The 26694-nt window shown below is 37.4% G+C and overlaps 1 protein-coding gene across 4 annotated transcripts; it reads left to right on the top strand.

Moving 5' to 3' along the window:
* Positions 1-6096: 6096 nt before the first annotated feature.
* Positions 6097-26694, top strand: lyn (LYN proto-oncogene, Src family tyrosine kinase). 4 transcript variants are annotated; one of them, XR_009066980.1, is made up of 14 exons: positions 6097-6224; positions 8646-8722; positions 8789-8831; positions 13894-13999; positions 14105-14203; positions 14330-14433; positions 14569-14718; positions 16230-16382; positions 17705-17887; positions 19029-19105; positions 19238-19391; positions 19796-19927; positions 24140-24308; positions 25422-25564. XR_009066980.1 is itself a non-coding variant. In XM_057857720.1 (13 exons), exons 2-13 carry the CDS (start codon positions 8651-8653, stop codon positions 25622-25624), a joined length of 1476 nt encoding a protein of 491 aa, XP_057713703.1. In that variant the 5' UTR covers positions 6097-6224; positions 8646-8650; the 3' UTR covers positions 25625-26694. The 4 variants fall into 4 exon arrangements, 3 of the variants coding, with proteins under 3 accessions (XP_057713703.1, XP_057713706.1, XP_057713705.1); XM_057857720.1 differs by lacking the exon at positions 24140-24308 and having other exon boundaries at positions 25422-26694; XM_057857722.1 differs by lacking the exons at positions 6097-6224; positions 24140-24308 and adding an exon at positions 10751-10800 and having other exon boundaries at positions 8703-8722; positions 25422-26694.

Raw genomic sequence — 26694 nt, 5'->3', positions numbered from 1 at the left:
TCGACACATTTGATTCAGTATTAAAATTCTGAATATTGCTAATAAAACAAATATGTTGAGTAGAAGTGGGAACCTCTAGGTACCTCACGATACAATACGATTTGAGATACAAAGCTCACGATGATGATGATCTGACGATATGGCGATAAAACGATTATCGATACATTGGTCAGGAAATCATTCTAGCATATTCTACAAACAACTAATAAACAGAAAAACAAGCTTCTGCTGTGAATTGGAATGAGTTTATCATTAGTAGACGTTCAATCCGTTTGAAGTGGGAGGGATGGCAGCAATTGAACGAATGTTCATTTGCTGCCACCCTCCCAGTTCAAATGGATTGGACGTCTATGACCGGTAGTGGCAGCCAATGCCAGGCAATGAGGTAATTATGGGCCATTTAAGGTCATTTCCCTGTTGATTTTCAGTTACTTCCTGTTGAGTTTGGGGTATGTTATGGTTCTCTTCCTGTTTATTTTGAGTTACAGAACAGGAAATGACCAGGGAATCACCCAAATGAATAGGCAGTGACTCAACAGAAAATGACCTGTAAATGCCCTAAAATTAACAGCAAGTGACCTGTAAATGCCCTGAAAATCGGACAGAATGACTGTGAATGCACTGGTTTCGAATGAATGAACGTTCCCAGTCTAAATGGATTGGGCGTCGAGCACCGTCAATGTAGCCTTAAGGCCGAGTTATACTTCCGCGTCAGACCTGCGCCGTCAAGGAAGACCCGATTTACGACCCTGCGCCGTAGCCTGACGCGGTCCTATTGATTTTTCAAACCCTAGCGTCACGTTAACGCATATGACAAGGCGGAAATAGACTGATTGGTTCGCTCAGACTGTTGTTTCCAGTTAAGCGTGAAATCACCGCAATTGTAAAACATTATTTTTCTAAACGCAAAAATGGACCAAGCCGACGGGAGTATCATCGAAGAGCAAGTCTCGTGAAGACATCATAAAATTTGCCAAATGGCAAGGTCAGCAATTGAATAAAAAAATGGAAGAACCACCGAGACGTGTGTGTTCGGAATCGAGTGGCCACATGAAGCGGTGACCCAGTCGGCCAAAAACTGCCAGCTTTTTATCACTTTATGTCGTATTTTTGGTTGGTGCACTTCACTATTTATTGTGTACATATGTTTGCTGTGAGTCTGTCTTTCGAATGTTGAATGACGGCGTAGTCGCTGCGCCGTCACCGCAACACAGGAGTATAACTCAGGCTTTAGAGTTAACTGTGACAATATTATGGTGGAAGATTTTGGTAGCAACTTGTTTTTTTTGTTTGTTTTTTTGTTTTTTTTTAAGACATTAACACCTTTTTAAAACAATATCTCGATTCTTGGCAGGAGCATATCGATAACCTTTTGGGTTACAATATCACGATAAATCAGCATTTCAATATTTTGTCACACCCCTAATGTTGAGTACCCATTTGAAGCTTGTCGATAACAGAATTTCACATCCGTTAGTGACAGAAAATATGTCATACACACAATTTAAAGGAGATACAGGCATAAACGGAATCAAAATTTCCACCTGTGCTATATCATAGGTTACTAGGAATTGTAGAAACGAACATTTTGTTTACATTTACTGTAACATGATTTAGGTACTTTTAATTTCAATCCTTTTTATTTCCCTAATTATAAAAAAATAAGATTTAAAATCCTAGTTGAAGTTTAAGTTTTTGTCTTTTTCTAAATCACCTTTTCATGATACCGAGTTTTGAAATCTTAACCATTGGTGGCAGTAGATGCCCAATCCAGTTTGAGTTGCAGGATTTGTAGCAGCTTTATTGTAAATTTTAAGCTTGCAGACAAAATGACTAAGACGAATTTCTAGCAAAAGGCTGCAGTGCAACATTTTTTATTGTACTAGAAGACACACTCATGAAACAATTTTACTACCACCCACACATTACAATGACAAGGAATATATCTGTGGCATACAATAAATGTGACAAATAGGCAACAACTGATCCAACTTGGACAACTGCCAATCATGGACCAAGTTGTCGCCATGTGAGAAGCCAGTAACAACAAGAAGCACAGCCAGGGTTGCCAGATGGGACAGAAGACAGTCTCCAGTCGAAGCTCACTGTAAAATCCGCCCAGTGTCTAAATTTTGATATTACAAACAGAAAAAAAAATCAACAGTTGGGAGACACATTGTAGAAGAAATATTTCCGTTTTGCCGATTAGCGTCATGGGAGATGTAATTCTTAAAATTGGTTAAAACTATATATTTTTTTTGTTTCAATAAACACAGTAATGATTAGCAGTGTATTCATTTTTAAACGTCAAAATGCATGTTTGTCAATAGAAATCACTGATTTGAAGTGCATTATGGGTGAAATGAAAAAAAGCAGAAGCAAATCCACTTGTCACACAGAATTGATCAGAAAAAAGAACACACAAATAAAATAAAATACAGTGTATTTTACACAATTGAACCCTTTCAAGGACAATGGTCACTATCGATCATAATCAATCATAAGGCCATTCGTTGAGCAAATTGCTTAAAAAAAAACGTTAACTCTGCAATTCATCGTCTCCGAATAAAGCTAGACACAAAGACAGATTCTTGCAAATAGGGTGGTTTTGTGTTTGGGAATTTTAACGCCCTATTCATAACATGTTACTTTATAATCATGCAAAATACAATAACAATCAGTTTATATGAGTACATCTGCGCGTCCTGAGATCAATAAAAGTTGTTGGAAGTCTTTAAATCCATAGGCGGAATTTGACTTTTGGGGCAGTGGGGGGCACAACATGTTCATGACCCCGAAACCCAGTGTCAGCAATAAAATTAGCTTACAAGAATATTTAAGTTGAAAATGGGCGTTTTTTTTTTTTTTTTTTTTTTTAATTGTTTCCCATCATTCTTGAGAGGAATTCTAAAGCAGGCTGCTTAGGACAGCTATATTTTTTGTCAAGATCATCATCCATTGAATATGGTACGCCCGCTGGTGTTGTGCCAATGTAGTTACCCCCGTCAAAAATTGTATTCCCTGGACGTAGCCACCTCGCTGCACTGATTTGCTTGATTTCTGTGTTTTGGTGATGTAGTTATCTACAAGGTTTTAAAACATGGCCCAGCCATCAAAAAATATAAAACTTTTTTACGTCTGTCGTACAACGTAGCATACACTGCTGGCCAAAAGTATTGGCACCCCTGCAATTATGTCAAATAATGCTCAATTTCTCCCAGAAAATGATTGCAATTACAAATGCTTTGGTAGTAATATCTTCATTTATTTTGCTTGCAGCGATAAAACACAAAAGAGAATGGGGGGGAAAAAATCAAATCATTATCATTTTACACAAAACTCCAACAATGGGTCGGACAAAAGTATTGGCACCCTTTGAAAAATCATATGATGCTTCTCTAATTTGTGTAATTAACAGCACCTGTTACTTACCTGTGGCACATAACAGGTGGTGGCAATAACTAAATCACACTTGTAGCCAGTTACAATTGATTAAAATTGACTGAACCTCTGTCCTGTGTCCTTGTGTGTACCACGTTGAGCATGGAGAAAAGAAAGAAGACCAAAGAACTGTCTGAGGACTTGAGAAGCAAAATTGTGAGGAAGCATGGGAAATCTCAAGGCTACAAGTCCATCTCCAAAGACCTGAATGTTCCTGTGTCTACTGTGCGGCGTGTCATCAATAAGTGTCTGTTAGGGCCTCCGTCCCTCCTTCCTGAGCCCTGCCTCAGGTGAGGGGAGTTTTGCCTGATTTGCCTGATTCGAACGTCAGACGGGTGGAGCGGCCAGCTGTAAGCAATCGTCATCAGCCAGCTTAAAAGCCCAGCGGACGCACCACCATGTCGCCCGAACAACTTGTCTGTTTTCCACGTCAGTTGATTCTCGCATCCCTAGTGTATCTATTGGCTTTTACCTCCGGCTCACGATATCTTTTGTTTCCAGGACCTGATAAATAAACGAGAATTATCCCTCTCATCGTGTTTGTCACGTTGCCTGCGTAGGGATCCCCCCACCGGTTCCGCGAACCCTAACAGTGTCAACCCGTACTATCCGTCGGCGTCTGATTGAAAAGGGACTTTATGGAAGGATACCCAGGAAGACCCCACTTCTGAGCCATAGACATAAAAAAGCCAGGCTGGAGTCTTCCAAAACTTACCCGAGAAAACCAAAAACATTTTGGAAGAATTTTCTCTGGTCAGATGAGACAAAAATAGAGCTTTTTTGGGAAAAGGCATCAACATAGAGTTTACACAGGAAAAAAAAAAAGGCCTTCAAAGAAAAGTACTGGGTCCTCACAGTCAAACATGGCGGAGGTTCCCTGATGTTTTGGGGTTGCTTTGCTACCTCTGGCACTGGACTGCTTGACCGTGTGCATGGCATTATAAACTCTAAAGACCACCAACAAATTTTGCAGCATAATGTAAGGCCCAGTGTGAGAAAGCTGGGTCTCCCTCGAAGGTCATGGTTCTTCCAACAGCACAATGACCCAAAACACACTTCAAAAAGCACTAGAAAATGGTTTGAGAGAAAGCACTGGATACTTCTAAAGTGGCCAGCAGTGAGTCCAGACCTTAATCCCATAGAGCACCTGTGGAGAGATCTGAAAATGGCAGTTTGTGTAGGCACCCTTCAAATCTCAGAGACCTGGAGCAATTGGCCATAGAAGAATTCCAGCAGAGTATTGTAAGAAACTTATTGATGGATACCAGAAGCAGTTGTTTGCAGTTCATTCGTCTAAAGGTTGTGCTACCAAGTATTCGGCTGCGGGTGCCAATACTTTTGTCAGGCCTATTGAGTTCTGTGTAAAATGATAATGATTTTTTTTCTCATTCTCTATTTTAAATGAAGATATTACAACCAAAGCATTATTAATTGCAATCATTTTCTGGGAGCAATTAAGCATTATCTGACAGAATTGCTGGAGTGCCAACACTTTTGGCCAACAGTGTAAGTACTGAACGTAAAAAAAGGCAATGTTTTACTGTTTTACTCGTAGGATGACTTATAACTGTTATTACTGTAATTCAAGCCCTGTATGAAGTAAATGTACATATATAACTGTGGTTCTTTTCTGGCTTCAATTAATAAGTCGACCTAACTCAAAGCTATTGTGTGTGTGTATGTGCGCTCCTGCGGCCAGGGGATACAATTTTTGACAGGGGTAACTACATTGGCAAGACACCGGTGGTGGCTGTTGTAGAATTAGCGTCTTTAGTGGGGCAAATTGAAACTCTGCTCACCATTTTGGCAGTGCTCTCTGGCGTTTCATGGTCCACATTTTCACTCCTTGGTTCATGCTCAGTAGTTTTTGTCACTTTCGAAAGCTTAGGTTTGAAAAAATTACATACATACATCTTGCTTCTTCGGTCCTCGGCTGATTTTAGCTAAGCAAAGCAAATTACCGTCTAAGGTGCTGGTCACGTGATCTGTTCGAAAAATAATTTTGACCCATTATAAAAATATCTTTTGTTAATTTCATTCATTTTTGTTGTTTGTTTTATTGCTTTACAGCTATTATCGACAATATCTTACAGGAAAACTCTTAATTTAAAAATTATATGTATAGAAAAGTCAATTAAATGCAATGATATTTTTTGGCCACCAGGGGGGTCGGCCCCCTTAAATTCCACGTATGTTTGAATCATTCTTTGGAATCTTGTGGCAAATTCAGATTAAAATGGCAATGGCGACGTCGAATGTTGGCGATAGAAACAACGATTTGTATTGTTTCAGTGTCATGCTTCAATGGATTATGAGACCATTTGTTGACCATTTCCTTAAAAAAAAGTGTAAAAATTCATTTTTACACTGGCCAACACGCACCCTCCCAGCATTTTTGAGGTCTGTGTGAATCAAAGACTCCGAATAAATATAGACACAAAAAAAGTGCAGATTTTTGCAAATTATAGTTTGATTAGAGGTTGTGCCCCGAAAGTGTCTTCCAAAAGCCGTCAGTGTGCTCTTCCCCAGCACATATACAGTATGTGTGTGCTTTGCTGGTTATGCAAATAATGATTAGAGTATTGTAGCAGGAAGTTCCAAGAGGAAGAAAAAAAAAGCTGTTTTTGTGAAGTTCCTCATTCTGAAGGCTAACGTGCCAGCCTAAACCAACATCAGCAGTTTAATGAGAGAGTGGGCAACCCAGGTGGAAAAGCTTATGGCAAATCTAAAAAACTTCAACATCGAGTACACACAGGATTAACAATTCGCTAACGCATCAAGAGGTAAGGACAATGTGTGTGATGTCGGATATGTGAGGTAAAATAACCAACATTGTGTCATTGTGCGCAAGCATGGGTGAAGTATTAGGGTGCACGCCTTGTAAAGATGTTGTTTTTGTCCTATTTTTGGGGCAACTATTAAATTAGCATCCTTTGTGAGAAATACATCTTTCCATGAGATTTCATTATTCTATTACATTTGTAGCCTTATTTCTTTTAAAATCATGCTCATGAAATTGTCAATAACTACTTTTTCCCCATTCTTATTTTGTTTTGTTTTACAATTGGCTTTGACAATCCATTGCCAAAGGAGGAAGTTTATGTGCTGGTCATTGTGTCGTGTGCACTCCTAATCTGTTCAGATCCTTTGTTTCCGGCTGTTTGCTGATGGTCAATATGAAACTATAACTTGGCAGTGGCACAACAGAGAACAACTCAATCCATTATTGCAAAGTGGAAGTATTTTTTTTCTTATTTAACTTAATTTTTAGATACTTTCAACAGTAAATAAAATGACAGCGCCTGCTGTAATTAACTAGTGGTATTTTATATACAGTATATATATATAAAAAAAAAAAAAAAAAAAAAAAAAAACTGGCCAAAGAAAAAGTAAACTAAACTCGTACACTTTTTTCATAAAAATATCCCAAAAATTAATGTACACCACATTTTAGTAACATCAACAGAAGGCATGGATACAGTGTGTAAAATACTACTGTGTACAGTAATTTTGGGACTAAAACCGCAATTTTTTCCCTCATTTTGAATCCTGCGGCTTAGAGTCCAGTGGAGGCATGTGCTGGTATGATATTCGGTTGGTATGATCACCTTAAGCCAAAATATCACAGTTTTACGGTATCGCAATTACAGTGTTACTTTGAGATATCTGGGTTAAAAAAAAAAAAACTTTTTTTTCTATTGAACAGGATTTTTATTTTTCAAAACATATTAGCAAATTGGAACATAAGTATAATGTTAAAATAAATAAAAATAAAATATTCTAAATAAAATTAAAATAAGCGCAGTCCTTTAGGAAAACCTAAACCCACAGCCACAGCTCACCATTACCATCAGAAGAAAAATCATTAAATTATTTTCCATGAAAAGCGCGTGTGTATGACTCGTATCATGTTTCTATACACAAACTTTTTCTCAACACAGACAGTTGCCAGAGAGAAAACACATGTTTTAGCACCGCTAGACACACTAAACACGCTGGAGTTAACGCTTGTAGCTGGTGGGAAACATTCATAACAATCTTTTCTTACCTTTAATTTAGTATAAATGTGAAATCATATTCGACATATTGCCTCCTCGGCAGCCAACTGCCGCAATCATGTTTTACATGTCGGTTGGCCCTCCTCCTCTTAGCCGCGGCCGTCTGTAACTTTTCTGTAGCCGAAGTATTCGATCGAAACCAGCGATTTCATTTTCTTCGAAGGGGGGAAAAGTTCAGGAGTGTCACCTCCTCCAGCCATCGTGTAGCACAGCTGAATCAATTACACTTAGCAACAACCGGTGTGGGAGGGTTGAGCCTTGCAGCTGCAAGCGAGGGATATCTCCATGCAATGTTGGGACATAAAACATAGCTAATACCTTAGATGGTAAAACGGAAAGTTTTTGCTGTTTTGAAACCTTGACGTTTTCATACCATGGTATACCTTGAAACCGGTAATCAGCACATGTCTAGTCCAGTGATTTTTTTTTTTTTGTATTTATTTGTTTATTTGGATGAATAGGTAACACTTTATTTGACAGTGACGTAATAAGACTGTCATAAAACCGTATCAGATTGAATTATCAGATGAATTCTTATGACAGATGCCTTTAAGTGTCATTCGGCAAATTTTGTCACTAACTCCATTTATGTCCAGCTCTTTTACATCCGTTCAAAAGTGAGATAATTTGCCAGATGAAACTAAATAACATCTGTCATCAGCATTCATTAAATTTCATGACAGTGTCATGTCATAATTATGACAATCTTATGACGCTGCTGTCAAATAAAGTTTTACCGGTTAATATCTTTTGGTGTAGATATTCCATAATACAGGGAGGACAGCTGCGGCTTATGGTACAGTGCGGCTTATGTACATGAACAAATGCCGTTTTCGTGTCAAATTTGGTGGGTGGCGGCATATGTCCGATATAAACATATAATCTTCTTGTTTAAGTCACCAAGGAAATGATCCAATGATCCTGTACATGAGTTTCCTCAACTCAAAACATTTCTGAAGACAATACTTTTGAAGATCAAATCTGTGGCTTCATGTCCATTAAATTTGAAATGAATTGAAACCCAAAGTCTACCTTGAGGTAGAACAGGTGGCACAGCAAACATACAGCTGTTATGTTCATTTATTTTGTCAGCAGAAAACATTGTAACAGTCTGGTGCACCTTTGACGTTTTACTTCCTCATGCAGACATAATGGGCTGTATCAAGTCCACACTGAGCAGCAGGCTAAACAAGGCCGCCGAGGAGAAGATAAGCCAGCAGAGAGTATGTCATGAATTTAATTTGACCTAAGAAAAATGGGAAATTGAACATTTATTTCTACCATCACAGAACAATTCCTTGTTGCCTGGCCAGGTATTTCAAAGAATGGAGGGTATGTAATTTTTTAATTTTTTTTTTTTTATTTATTCATTTATATATATATCCTGTCTCTGACTTATTTTCAAGTTGTTATTAGTGAAAGCATTTGGCTGCAAAATGACATTTAGAAGACCCCTGTTGCTTTTATTTTTCTGAAATCGCTACAGTACCCCAATACTCAAGGGCGTAAGTTTGGTCTCAATATTGGTAGGGACGATATAGCAGCATAAACTGCATGTACACTTTTTGATAGGTATTAATAAGACCAAACAGATTATTGAACAGTGATCAGGGCTACTTTTCTCACAAATATGAGAAATGAGATGATTATCAATGCAAAATAAATCTATTGACTTATACTAACTTTCATGTGTATTGGTTCAGGTGAAACAACGTTCAATTCAAACCTTTGTTTTCAAAAAACTACTAACGAATCATTTGAAGTTCAAGTCCCTTTATTTAAAAAAAAAAAAAACAGGGAACTATCCAAGAATGGGTCCACTTTTGGGGGACACTGGAGCACCCCAAGGCTCAAACTGAAGTATTGTAACATAAGTGATTTGGGAAAAAAATCAATGAGAAAAATATGAGATGTCCAAGGACCGATCTACATTACAGCCATACTAGACTACCCCAAGACTCGATTTTTCTTACCCATATAACTTCATGCTCGTATCAGTGTTCCCCTGAAGTGGACCCATTCTTTGATAGCTCCCTGTTTTTTTTTTATGTTTTGTTTTTTTGTTAATGAGAAGGGACTTGCACTCTGAAGCCACTGTGTTGCATTGCCGTAATGCACATAATGCAAATAATGTTCCAAATGAGGGATGGCTAGCTTGATTTTTGTTGTTCCTTGTGGAGCCTGGCTTGACGGCAGTTGTTTTGCAGGTTAGCAAGTTCACACAGTTTAATGTTATGCCAACTCAGTTGCAGGTCTGACTTTTAGTAGCAAAATTAGTGGTGTGTTCCCCACCTCCACAACATTGATGTATTTTTACATTACTCACAGTTGTTGCTGCTGGCTGAGAAAAACTTTTAATATTCATCCTCTTTTAAGGGGGCGGAGGAGGTGGCATGTTGTCAACATGAATCTGTCGGGGTTGTGTGAGTGTGCATGTGTGTCTGTGTGGCGGGAGGGTGTGTGTGTGGGGGCGGGGGTCAAGTTATCAGCCAATTAAACGTGCATTTGAGGGGGGAAAAAATGAACCGGCACATTCAGCAAATGAAAAGGGATAAATCTAAGTTTGAACATAATGAAAATAATTCACTTAATAACGGTAGGGTGTATTCTATCCTTACAACATATGTGAAGATAATCCAAATCTAAAATCATATAATTATTATTATATAACTGAATTCATTATGTATTGCAAATAAGGTTGCTTAAAAGTTGGTGGGGACAATTTGAACAACCTGAAAAGTTGGTAGTGTTATGTCCCCACCGTCCCTATTCAAACCTACGCCGTTGCCAATACCCCTCTTAGTTACAATAACGAACAAGTACTCTCAAAATGTATCAATTTTGGACGGTTGTGCAGAGGGAACCAAATAGCTGGATAGTTTTCCATTTGAAGTTTATTAATGAAGCTCATGAATTGTTACCCCTTATCCTTAATAGTGCCATGGGGCTGCTGGATATCCTAACTAACTATGGGCAGGAGGGCAGGGTACACCCTGAACTTCTTGCCAGCCAGTTGCAGGGAACACATCAATGTCACAATCACTCATAAGGAAAATTAATTCAATCTCTAACTCAAGGGAAATAAAAGTTCAGTTTTAAATAATTCATCATAGGGTGTCGGAGAGGATTTTCCTCAGTTTAACTACAAAGGCAAAGGGGAAAGCAGGGATGTAAGGCTTCTGACAACTGAGCTCCCAGGATCATTGGAAGACATAAACCAAAAGTGCGTGTTTTTTTTTTTTTTTCAACAGCATTCAAATATCACACCCTCATGTCTGTGGGAGTCATTCTATGAGAAGAGGTGGGTATAGTTGCCAAACGTTTTACTCAAGTAAGAGTAGCGTTACTTCAAAATAATATTACTGAAGTGGAAGGAGTCATCCAAAAAATGTATTCAAGTACAAGTAAAAAATATTTGGTGAAAAGAATACTCCAGTAATGGGTAACATTGTAAGTAACTGCTTACATTTTTGTTAGATTTTTTTTTTAAACAATGGTATTTTTTTTTTCTGTATGAACTGTTGCTATAATGATACTGTACAATAACCCATTTCATAACCACATTAAGCCAAAGAAATAAAAAAAAAAGTGGGGGGAAAAATCATTGAATTCAACCGAGAGATAAAAAACAGAAACAAAGCATTATTCATCCAAAGAGCATGAATGCCCTCTCGTGGAGAAGATATTTCCGAGTTTGAATAGTATATGGTTCCTTCATAGTTACTATTTTGAATTTAAAAGGATCATATCTCAGTTTTTCCCTTGTCAATCAGCGCCAAACAAAAACTGGGGGAGAGGTTTAAATCCGAGCTTTCGAGTCATGGTGAAGGCAAATACTTCATTTTTTTGCGGTGCTTTAAAGATGTCACGGGATTGAACAGGCTGACGTGATCATAGAATGGCAAGCTTCCGTCTGGTTGGTATAATGGTGTCATGTTATAAATGTTGCGACATCTCATTGAAGAAACTGGTAGAGCTACTCTTGGCATCGCTGGCAAAAAAAAAAAATAATAATCTATTACTTTATGTAGAATAAAGAGGAAAAATGTAACGACTCCTGTGTAGCCCAAAGTAGCAGAGTAAGAGTAGCGTTTTTGTTCACAAATCTACTCAAGTAATAATAAAAAGTATGGCTTAGTAAAACCACTCTTAAACCTACATATTTCTCAAAAGGTTACTCAAGTAAATGTAACAGAGTACATGTAACGCGTTACTACCCACCTCTGTCTAAGAGTGATGGATTTACTGTGTATCTGGACAATGTGAATCTAGCATATTCAGCATGAGTGTAATCACTGCAAGTTGCCACTCAAGTAGTTGTTCGTGTTGTGGAAACTAACTCTGAAGCCCTACTCCTCCGTCATTCGTGAAACAATCATCTTGAAACTTGGTACATATGGGCATTAACTAGAATTTGTCGATCCTTTGAGCCCAATTTTTTATTTATTTATTTGTATTTGAGATGTATTATTTGTGGACTTATTTTGCCTGTAGGTCAGTAGTTAGTAGAAGTAGAAGCCTTTATCCTCTAGTAGCGCAGTCGTGCTTGTTTAATGTGACAAGCATATATCTCCTAAGTCTCAAGTGGGTGTGATCCCCCCCATTCCATTATTCCATACAATTAATCAAACCTCTACTGCTTATGCTGTTCAGTTTCATCTGAAAGCTTGACCTTCACCTAACTTTGGCCACGTGACATTGTACTACATAAAATGGGCCTCAATCGAACCCTGCAGAGACAAACAAACACTCACATTTAAAATTAATATCTATTTTAATTCATTTATTTAATTTTAATCTTAATTTTAAACATTTAATTAATTTCAATTTGGTCTTTAGTTAGACTAATATATACTACAGTGTTTGATACTGCAATGTGAAGATACAAATTCAATGCACTTGGGTCTCCCTTTGCTTTTGTAGGTACAGTGTATCACAAAAGTAAGTACACCCCTCGCATTTCTGCATATATTTAAGTATATCTTTTCATGGGGCAACACTGAAAAAATTACACTTCGACAAAATGAAAAGTAGTCTGTGTGCAGCATATATAATAGAGTTCATTTATTTTCCCCTTAAAATAACTCAAAATATAGCCATTAATATCCAAGCCCCTGGCAACAAAAGTGTGGGTAGAAACTACGTACATCCCTAAATGTCCAAATTGAGTACTGCTTGTCATTTTCCCTCCAAAATGTCATGTGACTCGTTACAGGAGTGCTGTCAGCATTGCTGCAGAGATTGAAGAGGTGGGGGGTCAGCCCGTCTCATCAGACCATAGGACATGGTTCCAGTAATCCATGTGCTTTGTTGACATGTCTTCAGCAAACTGTTTGCGGGCTTTTTTGTGTACCGTCTTCAGCAGAGGCTTCCTCCTGGGGTGACAGACATGCACACCAATTTGATGTAGAGTGAGACGTATGGTCTGAGCACTAACAGGCTGACCCCCCACCTCTTCAATCTCTGCAGCAATGCTTACAGCACTCCTGTAACGAGTCACATGACATTTTGGAGGGGAAATGACAACCAGTACTTAATTTGGACATTTAGGGATGTACATAGTTTCTAAGGGGTGTACCTACTTTTGTTGCCAGGGCTTTAGATATTAATGGCTATATTTTGAGTTATTTTGAGGGGAAAATAAATGAACTCTATTATATAGGCTGCACACAGACTACTTTTCATTGTGTCAAACTGTCATTTTTTTCAGTGTTGCCCCATTAAAAGATATACTTTAAATATCTGCAGAAATGCGAGGGGTGTACTTACTTTTGTGATACACTGTACCTACAAAAGCAAAGGGAGACCCAAGGGCATTGAAATAGTGAGGCAAGATGGGGCAGGTGCAAACCATTTCCCCCCCCCATTTTTATTTTCCACAAAAAGTCTAAAAACAAAGTAAAAATAAAGGATTGGGGAATCCAAAGTCAACAAACAAAACTTGCTAGCAAACAGGTATCAATACTAAATCGGACAAAACAGAACACACACAATGACACAACAAAAGGATTGAACTGAAACAAAGCCTAAATAGAGAGACAGTGAGCAACAAATGTGAAATGTGTGTGACACGAGAGGCAGCTGATTGATACAAACACAAGGATCTGATAACAACAGACAGGACCTGAATTGGCAATCACAAGGACAAGACACACAGAGGAAAAAAATCAAACCAAAACACACAAACAAACACAAATCATGACACAGAAAGGTCTGAGCCAGGATTTGTACCCATTTCCTTTAACTGTGTGGAAGACATGCAAGTGATGTCCCACTATTCTAAATCTGTTAGTTTATACAAATATAACTACATTAGATTATTGTACTCATTTACTTTTTAATGATGTAATAATGTAACATTTTAAACAAGATTTTGTTTTTCCTCTTCCATTAGAGCAAAACAACACTGAAAAAATAGTGGTGGGCCTTTACCCGTATAAGGCTGAACATGCTGAGGACCTAGGTTTCAGCAAAGGAGAAAAGATGACAATTCTTGAGGAGTGAGTAAGATGGATGCATACCAAAAAATCACATTGTATAAAATGTTCATCTGGACTCATGAATAAAAAAAAATCAACAATTGCATTTCACAATACTTTTTACAGACATGGTGAGTGGTGGAAAGCAAAATCACTGAAATCTAACAAACAGGGCTTTATCCCTTCCAATTATGTTGCCGAAGCAGACACTATGGAAACAGAGCAGTAAGTTTGTATATCTAACTGTTTGGATTAAAATATTAAAAATGACATTATTTTATTATGTTGAATTCCTTTCCTACAAAAATAATCTCCATATCCCAACTCAGATTCAATCCTAATCGTTTACAGGTGGTTTTTCAAGGATATTACTAGAAAAGATGCTGAAAGGCAGCTGCTGGTGCCAGCAAACAAACCTGGTGCTTTTCTTATCAGAGAAAGTGAAACTTCAAAAGGTATGGTAGCATCGCAAGTTTTTTTTCTCACTTTCACAAACCATTTTGGCAGTCTTTTTTTCATCGCCGAAAGCATTGTTGTTCCTGACTTTTGACGCTAATTTCAAAATCTCTGTTTATTTTTACTGTCCCAAGGTAGCTATTCATTGTCCATCCGCGATGCTGATATCCAGGCAACAGAATCAGTCAAACATTATAGGATCAGAATGTTGGATAATGGTGGTTTCTACATTTCTCCGAAGATCTCGTTCCCTGATATCAGCTCGATGATCAAACATTACCAAAGTGAGTACAACTTTAAGCAAAGGAAGAGGTTTTTTTTTTTTTTTAAAGCAGTGATTATCTTAACTCATTTGCACCCAAAAAACGTACAAATACGTTCTATTTTTAATTGTTCCAGTGTCCCAAAAACATATTTATATGTATTTTACGTTTTTTTTTTTTTTTTTTTTGACAAGAGACATCTCTAAGTTCTGTTGCACCTAAACTGTAATGCACAACGCTCAAAACTCATTTTAAAGCAATAAAACTGGCCACTGGAGGGCAGTAGCGCATTTTGTAAGAACTCATTTCGGGCCAAGAAAGGAAGTGAAGAAAAATAGTCAGGAAACGGAAGATGGAGGGATCTTGTGAAGACGCGTGAGAATTTGAGGAAAATGTGGAGAACGATCAGAGAAAAAAAAGGCAAACGACACTGGAGGAGTGTTTTGAAAAGAAAACGAAACCATCGTCAAAGAAGGATGAATAAAAATCTATCTTGACGAGACAGACGGTGACAGCCACAACAGTGTCAGGTTCCACACGCGTTCTGCGGAGCTCACATTGCGTTACTCCTGAGCCCGATATTGAAACCAACGATGAAGATGATGAAAAAAGTGAGACCGATCTTGATCCAGACTCATCAGATTACTGGGAGCCACCTCGTTCAACCGGGAGCAGCCGAGAGCCTTCCCCATTGTTATGTGCGCAAATAGTTCAACAGTTCAATAGTTTAGTTATGTGTAAATAAATTGTTACTTTGCGATCAAAAGCTCCATTTGTCTTGTTGTTTATGTTATTTTGTAAAAAGAAAACTTTATTCAGATGTTTGGGATGTAACTAAAGCAAAAAATAGCTGTGTTAAAGTCAAAGTTATGTTTGAAATGTATGCTTTCACCAAAAGCTCGATTTCTCTGTTATTTTCATCAGAAATTGGAAAATTGCCTCAAATTAAGCTATTTTCTAATGCTGCTTCCTAAAGAATGGCAAACGATATGAACTTTTTTTTCCTGCTGAAAGAAAAGAGTTTAATCTTTCTTTTGGTGGGTTCCATGTTTATATAGCAATAGAACAGAATTTTCTGTGGGCCTTGCGGAATCAGTCAAAATCCAGTAAAACGGCTGGGAGCGAAAGGCCTTGCTGTGGTGAAAATGGCTGTGAGTGACCTCTCTAATATGGATAGTATTTTCTCAGAATGATTTAATGATTCCAAATGCATAGTTGTATGATCTGCAATTCTGTAAAATACTTTTTACTCTAAAACCTTTGACTTGCCAAAACAATTGATTATCAGTTACACTACTGAGTTCTACAATCAACCACCCTCTCACAAACATTTTAGAATTACCTCTACATTACAACATAGGCTACTGTAAAACAAAAACAATGGGGAAAAAAAACAATTAAAAAAACATTTTAGGGGATTGCATGCTGCTCGTTTTTTTTTTTTTTTTTTTTTACAGTTTATCATGAATATTAGTTTCAAGATTTTCCTAAACATGTTTTCACATGAAATTTTTTTTTTTTTTTTTCTTCAGACAAAGCAGATGGACTGTGTCGTAAACTTGACCGTCCATGTGTAAAGCCCAAAGCTCAGAAGCCGTGGGATAAAGATGCCTGGGAGATTTCCAAGGAGTCAATCACGATGGTGAAGAAACTTGGAGCAGGACAGTTTGGAGAAGTATGGATGGGTGTGTATGGAGGGACTTACCCAAAAAAAACAACTACCAAAGAAGGTGTAGTCAAAGACAACACTGTGAAACAACGCATCACATGAAACAAAATATTTTAAATCCATTCAAAATAATCAAAAGTCAAAGAAAATACAGATGATGACATAATGACTAACCCTTTTTATTTCTTATGTAGGATGTCTTTATAACAAAACTGAACTTTGACTACACATTTGTTATATTTAAGCACCAAATTGAGAGAGTATATTACAGTATTATATGGCGGAAAACACTTAGGTGACTTGAAGTTCCGCTCTGAGACCTCCAATTTGTCCAAATTTCAAAATTCTCCGTTATGCATGTGTGTAACACACATGCAAAATTGAGATTTTCTGGGGGAGGAAAAATTTTGGACAGGAGAGCATTTTAAAAAATATATATTTTTAAACAGCAAAACCCTATCTGGAGGCGAGAGCACGCGAGAGCAGAATTACAGACGCCATGACTTTAACGAGATATTATCGCGTACTTACCTTGTTTCGATCCAAAAACTCCATGTCGCATGTATCACTGAGTGTCAAGACACAGCTGTGACTGGCCACAGCTGGATTTCTTTTTAATTTTATGGGTGTAACATTGTAATACAACAAGGGTCGTGCTGCAGAAATCGCAGACATCAAGGAGTGGTCGAGATTTTCTTTTTCATATATTTACCCTTTTAAATGTTGTTTTTCAATTTTTCTTTGTTTGGATCGATTATTTATCATCTAAAATATCGGAGAAGTAGTAACAAAAAAATACAATTAAGCGATAGTTATGAGGTAGATATCCGTGACTTTTTACAGACACCATTTTTTTCATGGCGACGTAATTTGTTTTAACATTTAAAATATGCAAGTGAATAATTCTATCAAATACAACAGTTGTTTTGGCTTAAAATGCAGCAGTTTCTGTTAAAGAGGAGTGCAAGAGCAGAAACTGCTTTTTCAGTCTTGTCTGTGTTTTCCGCCATATACTGCAGTATATTGCTCAATGACGGAGGATGAGTTGTGTACGCTTTGAAAGATTTTTCAGACACATTTTCCTCATCGCAAAAAAAAAGGTCACAGTCTCACTAGTTGTTGGCTTCCTACTTCCTCATCCAGCTGTCCATCTCTCTGTGTGTGTCCACTCGTATGTAGCCATTTCATACAGTATGTGTGAATTGGCCAGGAAAAAAAGAAGACAGAGAAATTGTCAACGTATTCGCCACATAAGTGGTGCTTTTATAACTGCATCTCTTAACATAATACTGTATTTCACTTTTCATTACAACCTTATTTCCCCTACTTCCTCATCAGCTTACTACAACAACACGACCAAAGTGGCAGTTAAGACACTGAAGCCTGGGACCATGACCGTGGAAGCTTTCATGGAAGAGGCAAACATCATGAAAACCCTGCAGCATGAAAGACTTGTGCGCCTCTACGCTGTTGTGACAAAGACGCAGCCAATATATATCATCACTGAATTTATGGCAAATGGTAAAATACATGCCCCCCCAAAAAATTAGCATTATTTAGTCAAGATAGCAGTATATATATCATGCTTTTATACATCTGTAATTTCCATCTGGTAAGTTGCAGACTTGTTTTAGTTGAGTTCTGAGCGTTAATAGCGTACCGCACGCAATGCATCACTTTTGCTCATTAATATTCATGTCGTTAGCAACTGTTGCTAGGCGGGTCAAGCTTGCGTTTGTCCCTAATGATAAATGCATGTAAATATTTTGTTTTACTTTACCAAATTCACTGGTAAAGATGTGGAAGAACATACAAATGTTTAGTCAAAGTGATGGCAGGAGTGTCGAGGGCTGAAAAAGACGGGAAAAAGAGTGGACCTGATCTAGAGGTAGCTTTTTCATCGACACCTTTTTCTTGTATGCATTGCCTTACGCCACTGACAATGACATTCTCCTGTTTCAAAAAGCTATCCTTTACCACCATATGCCCTGTCTTTCTTATATAATATACCCTCTGGTTGTCTTACATCTATAACCGTACTTGGGGGTAATTTACATTGCTATTTTTGTGTAGCGATAGCAAATGCTACTCAGTGACAGCTAACGAACACTTAATTTTTTTCAATTATAACAAATCTTAATTTCTATAATCTATTTTCACTTCCTCCTTACTAAAGTTGTTTTGTTTACAACAGAAAAGGCAACAACAGTAGCAGTAAGATACCATTTTAATTTTTTTCACGTCATTGTCAGACAGAGGCAGCACGGCAAAACGCTACGCTAAAAAAATAAGTAAAAATATCAAAATGGCTTACCTCTTCAGGGCAGGCTGAATAAGGCAATGGATTGAAAGATTACCAGCAGAACGATGGTGATGTCACGGTCTAAAAACAGCATTCGTGCTGTACGCTATTGCAATTTCTTTGTTTGTTAGTTTGCATTTACAATTCCTCGTTAGTGGAAAAATTGACATCCAAGCAGTTTGACTTCTATTTAAGTGGTGAATCCAGTTAAGATTTCCTGCCGTATATGTCACAATATACGTATGTTGACATTATATAATAAATGGGTGCTGCTCTTCTCACTGGGACTTTGTTCATTTTATTGTGAAAGCTAAATTCTAAATGTGTCTGAATGTGTTTTTTTCTTCTTTGTACATTAAGGCAGCCTACTAGACTTCCTCAAAAGTAATGCAGGCTGTAAACTGCAACTACCCAAACTCATTGATTTTGCCGCACAGGTGATCCTCACACACTATCGCTTCTACTTCAATTTAGTTTCATTTTGTCTTGCGTTATGGCTCATAAATAGTGTATGTATTTTGCTTCTGCATTCATGAACACGTTTGTTTTTTCCCCACAACCTATTATAGATTGCAGAAGGGATGGCATATATAGAGAGGAAGAAATACATACACAGAGACCTGAGAGCAGCTAATGTTCTTGTGTCTGAGACTCTGCTCTGTAAAATTGCAGATTTTGGACTGGCGAGAGTCATAAGTGATGATGAGTACACTGCCAAAGAGGGTGAGTTTGTTTGTATGCATATAAGCGTGTGCTCATGTAGGAACACTTCTGTGGTGTCTCGCACATTTTGTGTTGCCTCTCTTGTCAAAAACAAGTCGTTCTGTTCTGTTTTTTTTTTTTGTTTTTTTGTTTTTTGACCTAACAGAATACCAGCACGATATGTACTGTTCTTTTTGTGGCAAGTGTGGTGCTAAATGTCCCTGTCTCACATGCAATATAATACACATATTGTTAGTTTAGAACTAGTATAGCTAGTTCAGCAAGTATTGTATGTTTGCTAACTCCCGTTACAGAAGTACATATAACGAGATCCATTTCATGATTGATTTTTAGACAAGAAATAATGTACATCTAGACTTCAAGGATGTATTACATATGTGTTGCTTTTAATTTACCCTCCGCAGGAACCAAGTTTCCCATCAAGTGGACCGCGCCTGAGGCCATTAACTATAGCTCTTTTACGATCAAGTCTGACATGTGGTCCTTTGGAGTGCTACTCTATGAGGTTGTTACACTTGGGAAAATACCCTATCCAGGTGAATATTAAAGCAGATCATTCAACACATTCTATGAGAGCGCAAGACACATTATGCCATGACAACATAATGGATAGAATATTCTTGAATGGTGGTCTGTGGAGGCAAGGAAGACCCAGTTGCAGGAAATCAAGAAAACTGTGACAAGGTTGCATGTACAATTTTTAAAACTATTTTTTTAATTAAAAAAAAAAAAAAAAAAAACATACCGTATATATAGGGAAAACAAGACACATCGAGTAATAAAAACAAAAATAGGTTCAAAGAAACCAAGGAGACAAAACTCATGGCAGGAATCAAGTATTTTCCGGACTAGTTTATTGATAGCATGCCTTATAAGCCGGTACACATTGAAGTCCGACCAAGGACCAGTGTGCTATAAAGGCAGAATTCTGTGATGAAGAGCGTGCATGCCCATTTCTGGCAATTTTCTGACATACAGGCAAATCTAAGTTTGCAATTAATTAATCAGCCCTCATACAATAATTATAAAATCAGGCTCTGAGGATCGATGTGTATACAACCCAACCTCATTTACCTACCAAATTTCATTGTTAGCCGTCCACAAAAACGAAGAAGTAGACCAAAAATGTGTACACACCACCAAAAACAACAATAACATGAGCACACTCTTATACGGTACTCCTTTTCTGGCTACTGGGGTAACGTTTCAAAAGGAACAATTGTGTTCTAGGCCTGTTCATTTCCCATGTAGTCTTAAAACACGTGCACTAGTCGCAGCAGCAAACAATCACAATCTACAAGAACCAGGCCTTTTTTTTCTTTCAAGACTGGAGTGTCATGCTCACGTTTGCATGTTTTTATTTTCATTGTACATGTAATACTGTATGTACAGAACAATGTGTTGAGGTAGTTTGCACAGGGCGGAAAACACTCAGGTGACTTGAAGTTTCGCTCTGAGACCCCCAATATAGCCAACTTTCAAAATTGTCCGATATGCATATCTACTGCATCATTGGAAAGCTTAAAATCTAGATTATCTGGGGGAAGAAACATTTTTGAACAGGAGGGCATTTAAAAAAATATATTAGGGCTGTCAAAATTATCGCGTTAACGCGCAGTAATTAATTTTTCAAATAAATCACGTTAAAATATTTGATGCAATTAACGCACATGTCCCGCTCAGACAGTATTCTGCCTTTTGGTAAGTTTTACAGCAAGGCTTTTTGTGCTGTCTAACAGCGAACTCTTATGGTCGCTTTGCGACAGGGTTTGTTTTCTTGCCTGTTCAATATGGCTGCACGACGTCTCGGGCTGACGCCTACGTTGTAATGTTGTGCTTATATGATCATTGGAAAAGATTTGTCCATAAGTATGGTTGTTGTAAAGAATGTACATATTATGTTAGTAAGCGAAATGTTATATTTTTCGTATGAGACTTTTTTTTTATGTTTAGTGAACCTGTATAGCGTGCTAAGCTAACGTTGTTGCTAATGCAATGCTTGTGTACTTTTTTTTTGTAGTTTTACGACGGTCTAAAGAGGACAATGGTTTAAGGCCATTTTATTTATAAATCAGATGAAAAAGGAAGAAGTCTGATTATTAAGGCGTCGTTCACTAGCTGTCTAGCTTTGGAAAAAGTAGACGCTTCGGAGTGAGGACAGCATAAACAGATTTAAATGACAGTTGAGTGAAATGCCCACTACAGTCCTTATGTACCGTATGTTTAATGTATATATCCATCTTGTGTCTTATCTTTCCATTCCAACAATTTATTTTACAGAATATATACAGTGCTGCTCGAAAGTTTGTGAACCCCACAGCGATGGTCAGATTTTTTGTAAAAAAAACTAAAATAACCTTATTAAATGTTAAGTTATACCCAAATCCACAATACTGACATTCCAAATAATGGACTGAAACAAAAGAAATAGTTATATTGTCATTCTTTATTTAACAAAAGTGGTTGATTTAAGAAAAACTCAGATATCATGTGTGCAAAAGTATGTGAACCCCTTCAGTTAATAGGATATTGCGCCTCCTTTTGCAGAGATTACCTCAACCAAACGGTTTCTGTAGTGACTAATCAGCCTCTCACATCTACTTTGGGGGATTTTTGCACATTCTTCCTTGCAGAACGCAGTCAGTTGAGAGAGGTTTGATGGGCGTCTGGCATGAACTGCTCGCTTCAGGTCCCGCCACAGCATTTCAATGGGATTTAGGTCAGGACTTTGACTGAGCCAGTCCAGAACACGAATCTTCTTCTTTTTCAGCCATTCCTTGGTTGTATTGCTGGAATGCTTTGGATCATTATCATGTTGCATGATCCACCTTCTGCCAAGCTTTAACTTCAAAACAGATGGCGTCAGGTTATGTTCTAGGATTTGACAATATTCCTCAGAATTCATGATTCCCTGGACTATGTGGAGTTGTCCAGGTCCTGAGGATGAAAAGCAAGCCCAGATCTTGACATTCCCACCTCCATGCTTCACTGTTGGGAGAAGGTTCTTTTGGTGGTATGCAGTGTTGACTTTTCGCCAGACATGGCGGTTTTGGTTGTGACCAAACAGTTCAATTTTGCACCTACATCAGTTGATGAAAACTCTTTTTAATTTAGTCTCGACAACACAACTGTTAAAAAAACAAAACAAAAAAACTACTGAATTGATTGATTAGGAAATCAGGTTGAAATAATAGAAAATTCCAAAATGTTGAGGGGGTTCACAAACTTTTGAGCAGCACTGTATATAATTTATAGAAAAATATGGCATATTTTATAGATGGTTTGAATTGCGATTAATTACGATTAATTACGATTAATTAATTTTTAAGCTGTAATTAACTCGATTAAAAATTGTAATCGTTTGACAGCCCTAATATATATATATATATATATATATATATATATATATATATATATATATATATATATATATATATATATATATATATATATTCAAAAATGTTCAAAAAACATATATGTATATATATATATATATATATATATATATATATATATATATATATATATATATATATATATATATATACATACATATATGTTTTTTGAACAGCAAAACCCTATCTGGGGGTGAAAGCACGCGAGATCAGAATTACAGACGCCATGACTTTAACGAGATATTATCTCGTGCTTACCTTGTTTCGATCCAAAAACTCCACGTAGCATTTATCACTGAGTGTCAAGACACAGCTGTGAATGGCCACAGCTGGATTTTTTGGGAATTTTATGGGTGAAACATTGTAATATAACAAGGGTCGCGATGCAGAAATCGCAGACATCAAGGAGTGGTCGAGATTTTGTTTTTCATATATTTACCCTTTAAATGTTATATATATATTTTTTAATATATATATTTTTTTTCTTCGTTTGGACTGATTATATATCATCTAACATATCGGAGAAAATGCGACAGTAACAAAAAAAATAAATAAATACCATTAAGCAATAGTTATGAGGTAGATATCTGTGACTTTTTTTACAGACGCCATTCTTTTCATTGTGACATAATTTGTTTAAAAGTTTAAAATATGTGAGTGAATAAGTTTTTTTTTTTTTTAATGAAATATGAGACATCAATTAATGATTCTAAGCTAAAAACGACAGACATTTTGACATTTACCTTAGTTTTATGGCTGGGTTGAAACAAAAGCGGTTGCGCGACGTCTGTAAACGGGGGTTTTCAGGGTAAAACTGACAAATTAAAAATAGTTCGGGGGCTTAAGGCCCATGAATCTGCTATTGCAGTATATAGACATATTGTTCTATCAAACACAACAGTTGTTTTGGCTTAAAATACAGCAGTTTCTTTTAAAGAGGAGTGCAAGAGCAGAAACTGCTTTTTCAGTCTTGACTGTGTTTTCCGCCATAGACTTATCCATCTTATCTACAAAATAATACATGCTTCATATTGGAGTTATACTCACTCAAATCCCATTACATCCTCCCTAACAGCTTACTGTTATTCACATTAATTTGATGTATATACACAAAAGTAAAATATTTGTGTGGAAGAAGGTTGAACGGCAGGAACAAAGCACAGGCTATTCCTTTCTGTCGTTAGTGACATCACAGTATAGACCCTACCCACGTGACGTCACAACTCCGCTCTCCTGAATGGTACCGCCCACTTGTCCGTCAAAACATAGTGTTAACCTGTTACGGCTACGTACATTTCTCCTATTTACGGCGTGTTTTTCTGCTCCTTAACATTAATAATCAAAATGGTGAAGGCGTGTGTGGCTGTTGGTTGCACTAACAGAGAAGATGGAAGGAGAGACTTGAAGTTTTACCGTATTCCGAGGGATCCAAAGAGGAGAGCGAAATGGACGGCTGCAATTCGACGTGAAAACTGGGCACCAAAAAATCACCACAGACTATGTAGTAGTCATTTTATATCCGGTAAGATGCATTTAAGATATACTTAGAGGGTTTTGGGCTGACAAATAACCACAATTAAGATCATTGCGAGGCTAATCGCCGACAACATACGACGTAGTACGACATAGTTTCAAATTCAAGATGTTTGTGACTTCCCTTTCTTCCACCATCGTTATTTTTTGAATAATATTTAGCTGGTACCAAGTGAAAGAAACTGGCCTCGTCTACGGGGCTGACAAATAACCACAATTAAGATCATTGCGAGGCTAATCGCCGACAACATACGACGTAGTACGACATAGTTTCAAATTCAAGATGTTTGTGACTTCCCTTTCTTCCACCATCGTTATTTTTTGAATAATATTTAGCTGGTACCAAGTGAAAGAAACTGGCCTCGTCTACGGGACTGACAAATAACCACAATTAAGATCATTGCTAGGCTAATCGCCGACAACATACACGTATGTATGTAGTGAGAGTGCTATCGCTAAACCATATAAACATTAAAAGCCTTAACTCCATTGACAAACGACATGAAATACATTAGACTTGACAGTGGATGTTAGCAATAACAAAAGATTTTGAATTGAAAATTTCGTAACTCACCTTTCCAAGCACAAGATAGATTCCTGCCGAATTTTCGTGGACGAGGACCTGTTTCACCCAACCAGCAGCGAAGTATTTATAAGCCTCCAAGCTCTTGAAGTTTTTCAAATTTTCGTGAGAATAGGCTGATTTTGTGTGGACAAGATAATATCAGCGTAGCAGATGTCAGGCAGACAGGGCGAAGACAGTGGGTCGAAAAACATCGATTTGGGCATCAAATATGGATCTGGCGACTGTATAGAACGAAGCTTTTCCACATAACGCCTTTTATGCAACACATCCAGTGAGTTTACGGCATCAGAAAGCACCGGGTCTTCCATGAAATGCATTTTAAATTCCTCGATCAATTGAAAACAATGCTAACACAGAGACAAAATGACGGACAAGTGGGCGGAACCACACAGCGAGCACGTGGTTTTGTGACGTCGGTGGGTAGGGTATATATTGTAACTACTAATTACCTGTTTTATCAAGAGCTGTCCAAACTGCATTCTGACCACTTTTTCCTTGCATGCGTATTTTATTCAGGTATGACAAAAGCAGAAGTGATGTCCTCGGTGCAACGTGGCTACAGGATGCAGTGCCCCGACAACTGTCCCGCTGAACTGTACAACATTATGATGTCTTGCTGGAATAGCGCACCGGACGACAGGCCTACATTTGAATACATGCAGAGTGTCCTGGATGACTATTACACTTCCACCGAAAGACAGTATCAGCATGAACCTTAGAAGCAGAGAGAGACTTCTGAGGACTACTTTTGGTGTTGTATTTATGAAAGTTATTTGTGAAAATGTCTAATTGGCAATATGAGGAAGTATAATTATTTTTCATTAATTTTTTTCAGATTTCATTTAAAATTATATTTACTATAAAAAAAATGAATATCCCACTGAAAATTATATTTTAGGGGAACATATTTGCATTATCTTTTTAGGACTTTAAATGAAAACAACGAAACTGACACAGAAATGATATAGTACAAAGTAGCCGTGAGATGTGTTTTTCTATTCCACAACCTGAGTGGAAGGTCGCAATATAATGTTCTGTGGCAAAATGATGTAGTCACGTTCACATTTTACCCAGTAGTATCTCAACCTGCATAAAATACAGATATTGCAATTTCCATGTTTTTTCTAACTAGAACCTTAACTTGCACGTGTAATGATCAGTCAAATGTGTGACCCACTTCATATTGAAGTACATAAGTTTTTTTTAAAGCAGTTGTAAGCCTTTTGTTCTTTCTTTTACTGGATGTGCACTGTACATACTTTTGCTAAACATGAAGTTAACCAAAACTGACTCAAAATTGTTGAAATATTGAACAGTTTTTTTCATTATGCTTGTTTTATATTTGTTTTAAAAACTGTGCCCTTTTGGGGTGTTTTTTGTTTGCAAGCACCGTAAATATCATGGCGCTATAGCTAGTGACTGAATGGGCCATTCCAGAATTGGAGGACATTTTACATGGGTAACTTATACTTCTGCGAAGCCACCATTACCGCTGAAAGGTATATACTGGTTTTGGAGAAACCAAGGGTGTAGGTTTGTTCTCAACATTGGTAGGGACATTATAACAGCATAACCTTCATGTACACTTTTTGCTGGGGACGGAACATTAATAAGACCAAAAACATTATTGAACCGAGGTCAGGGCTACATTTCTCATGAATATGAACCTAATTAATTGATAGGCTAAACGAGCAATGCAAAATAAGTCCGTATTGACTTATACTAACTTCCATATACAGTGCCTTGCAAAAGTATTCGGCCCCCTTGAATCTTGCAACCTTTCGCCACA

The sequence above is a fragment of the Corythoichthys intestinalis genome, chromosome 14 (assembly GCF_030265065.1).
Source record: "Corythoichthys intestinalis isolate RoL2023-P3 chromosome 14, ASM3026506v1, whole genome shotgun sequence".
Classification (NCBI taxonomy): Eukaryota; Metazoa; Chordata; class Actinopteri; order Syngnathiformes; family Syngnathidae; genus Corythoichthys; species Corythoichthys intestinalis.
Note: the sequence above shows the minus strand (reverse complement) of the source record. Positions and strands in the feature narration are given on the sequence as shown.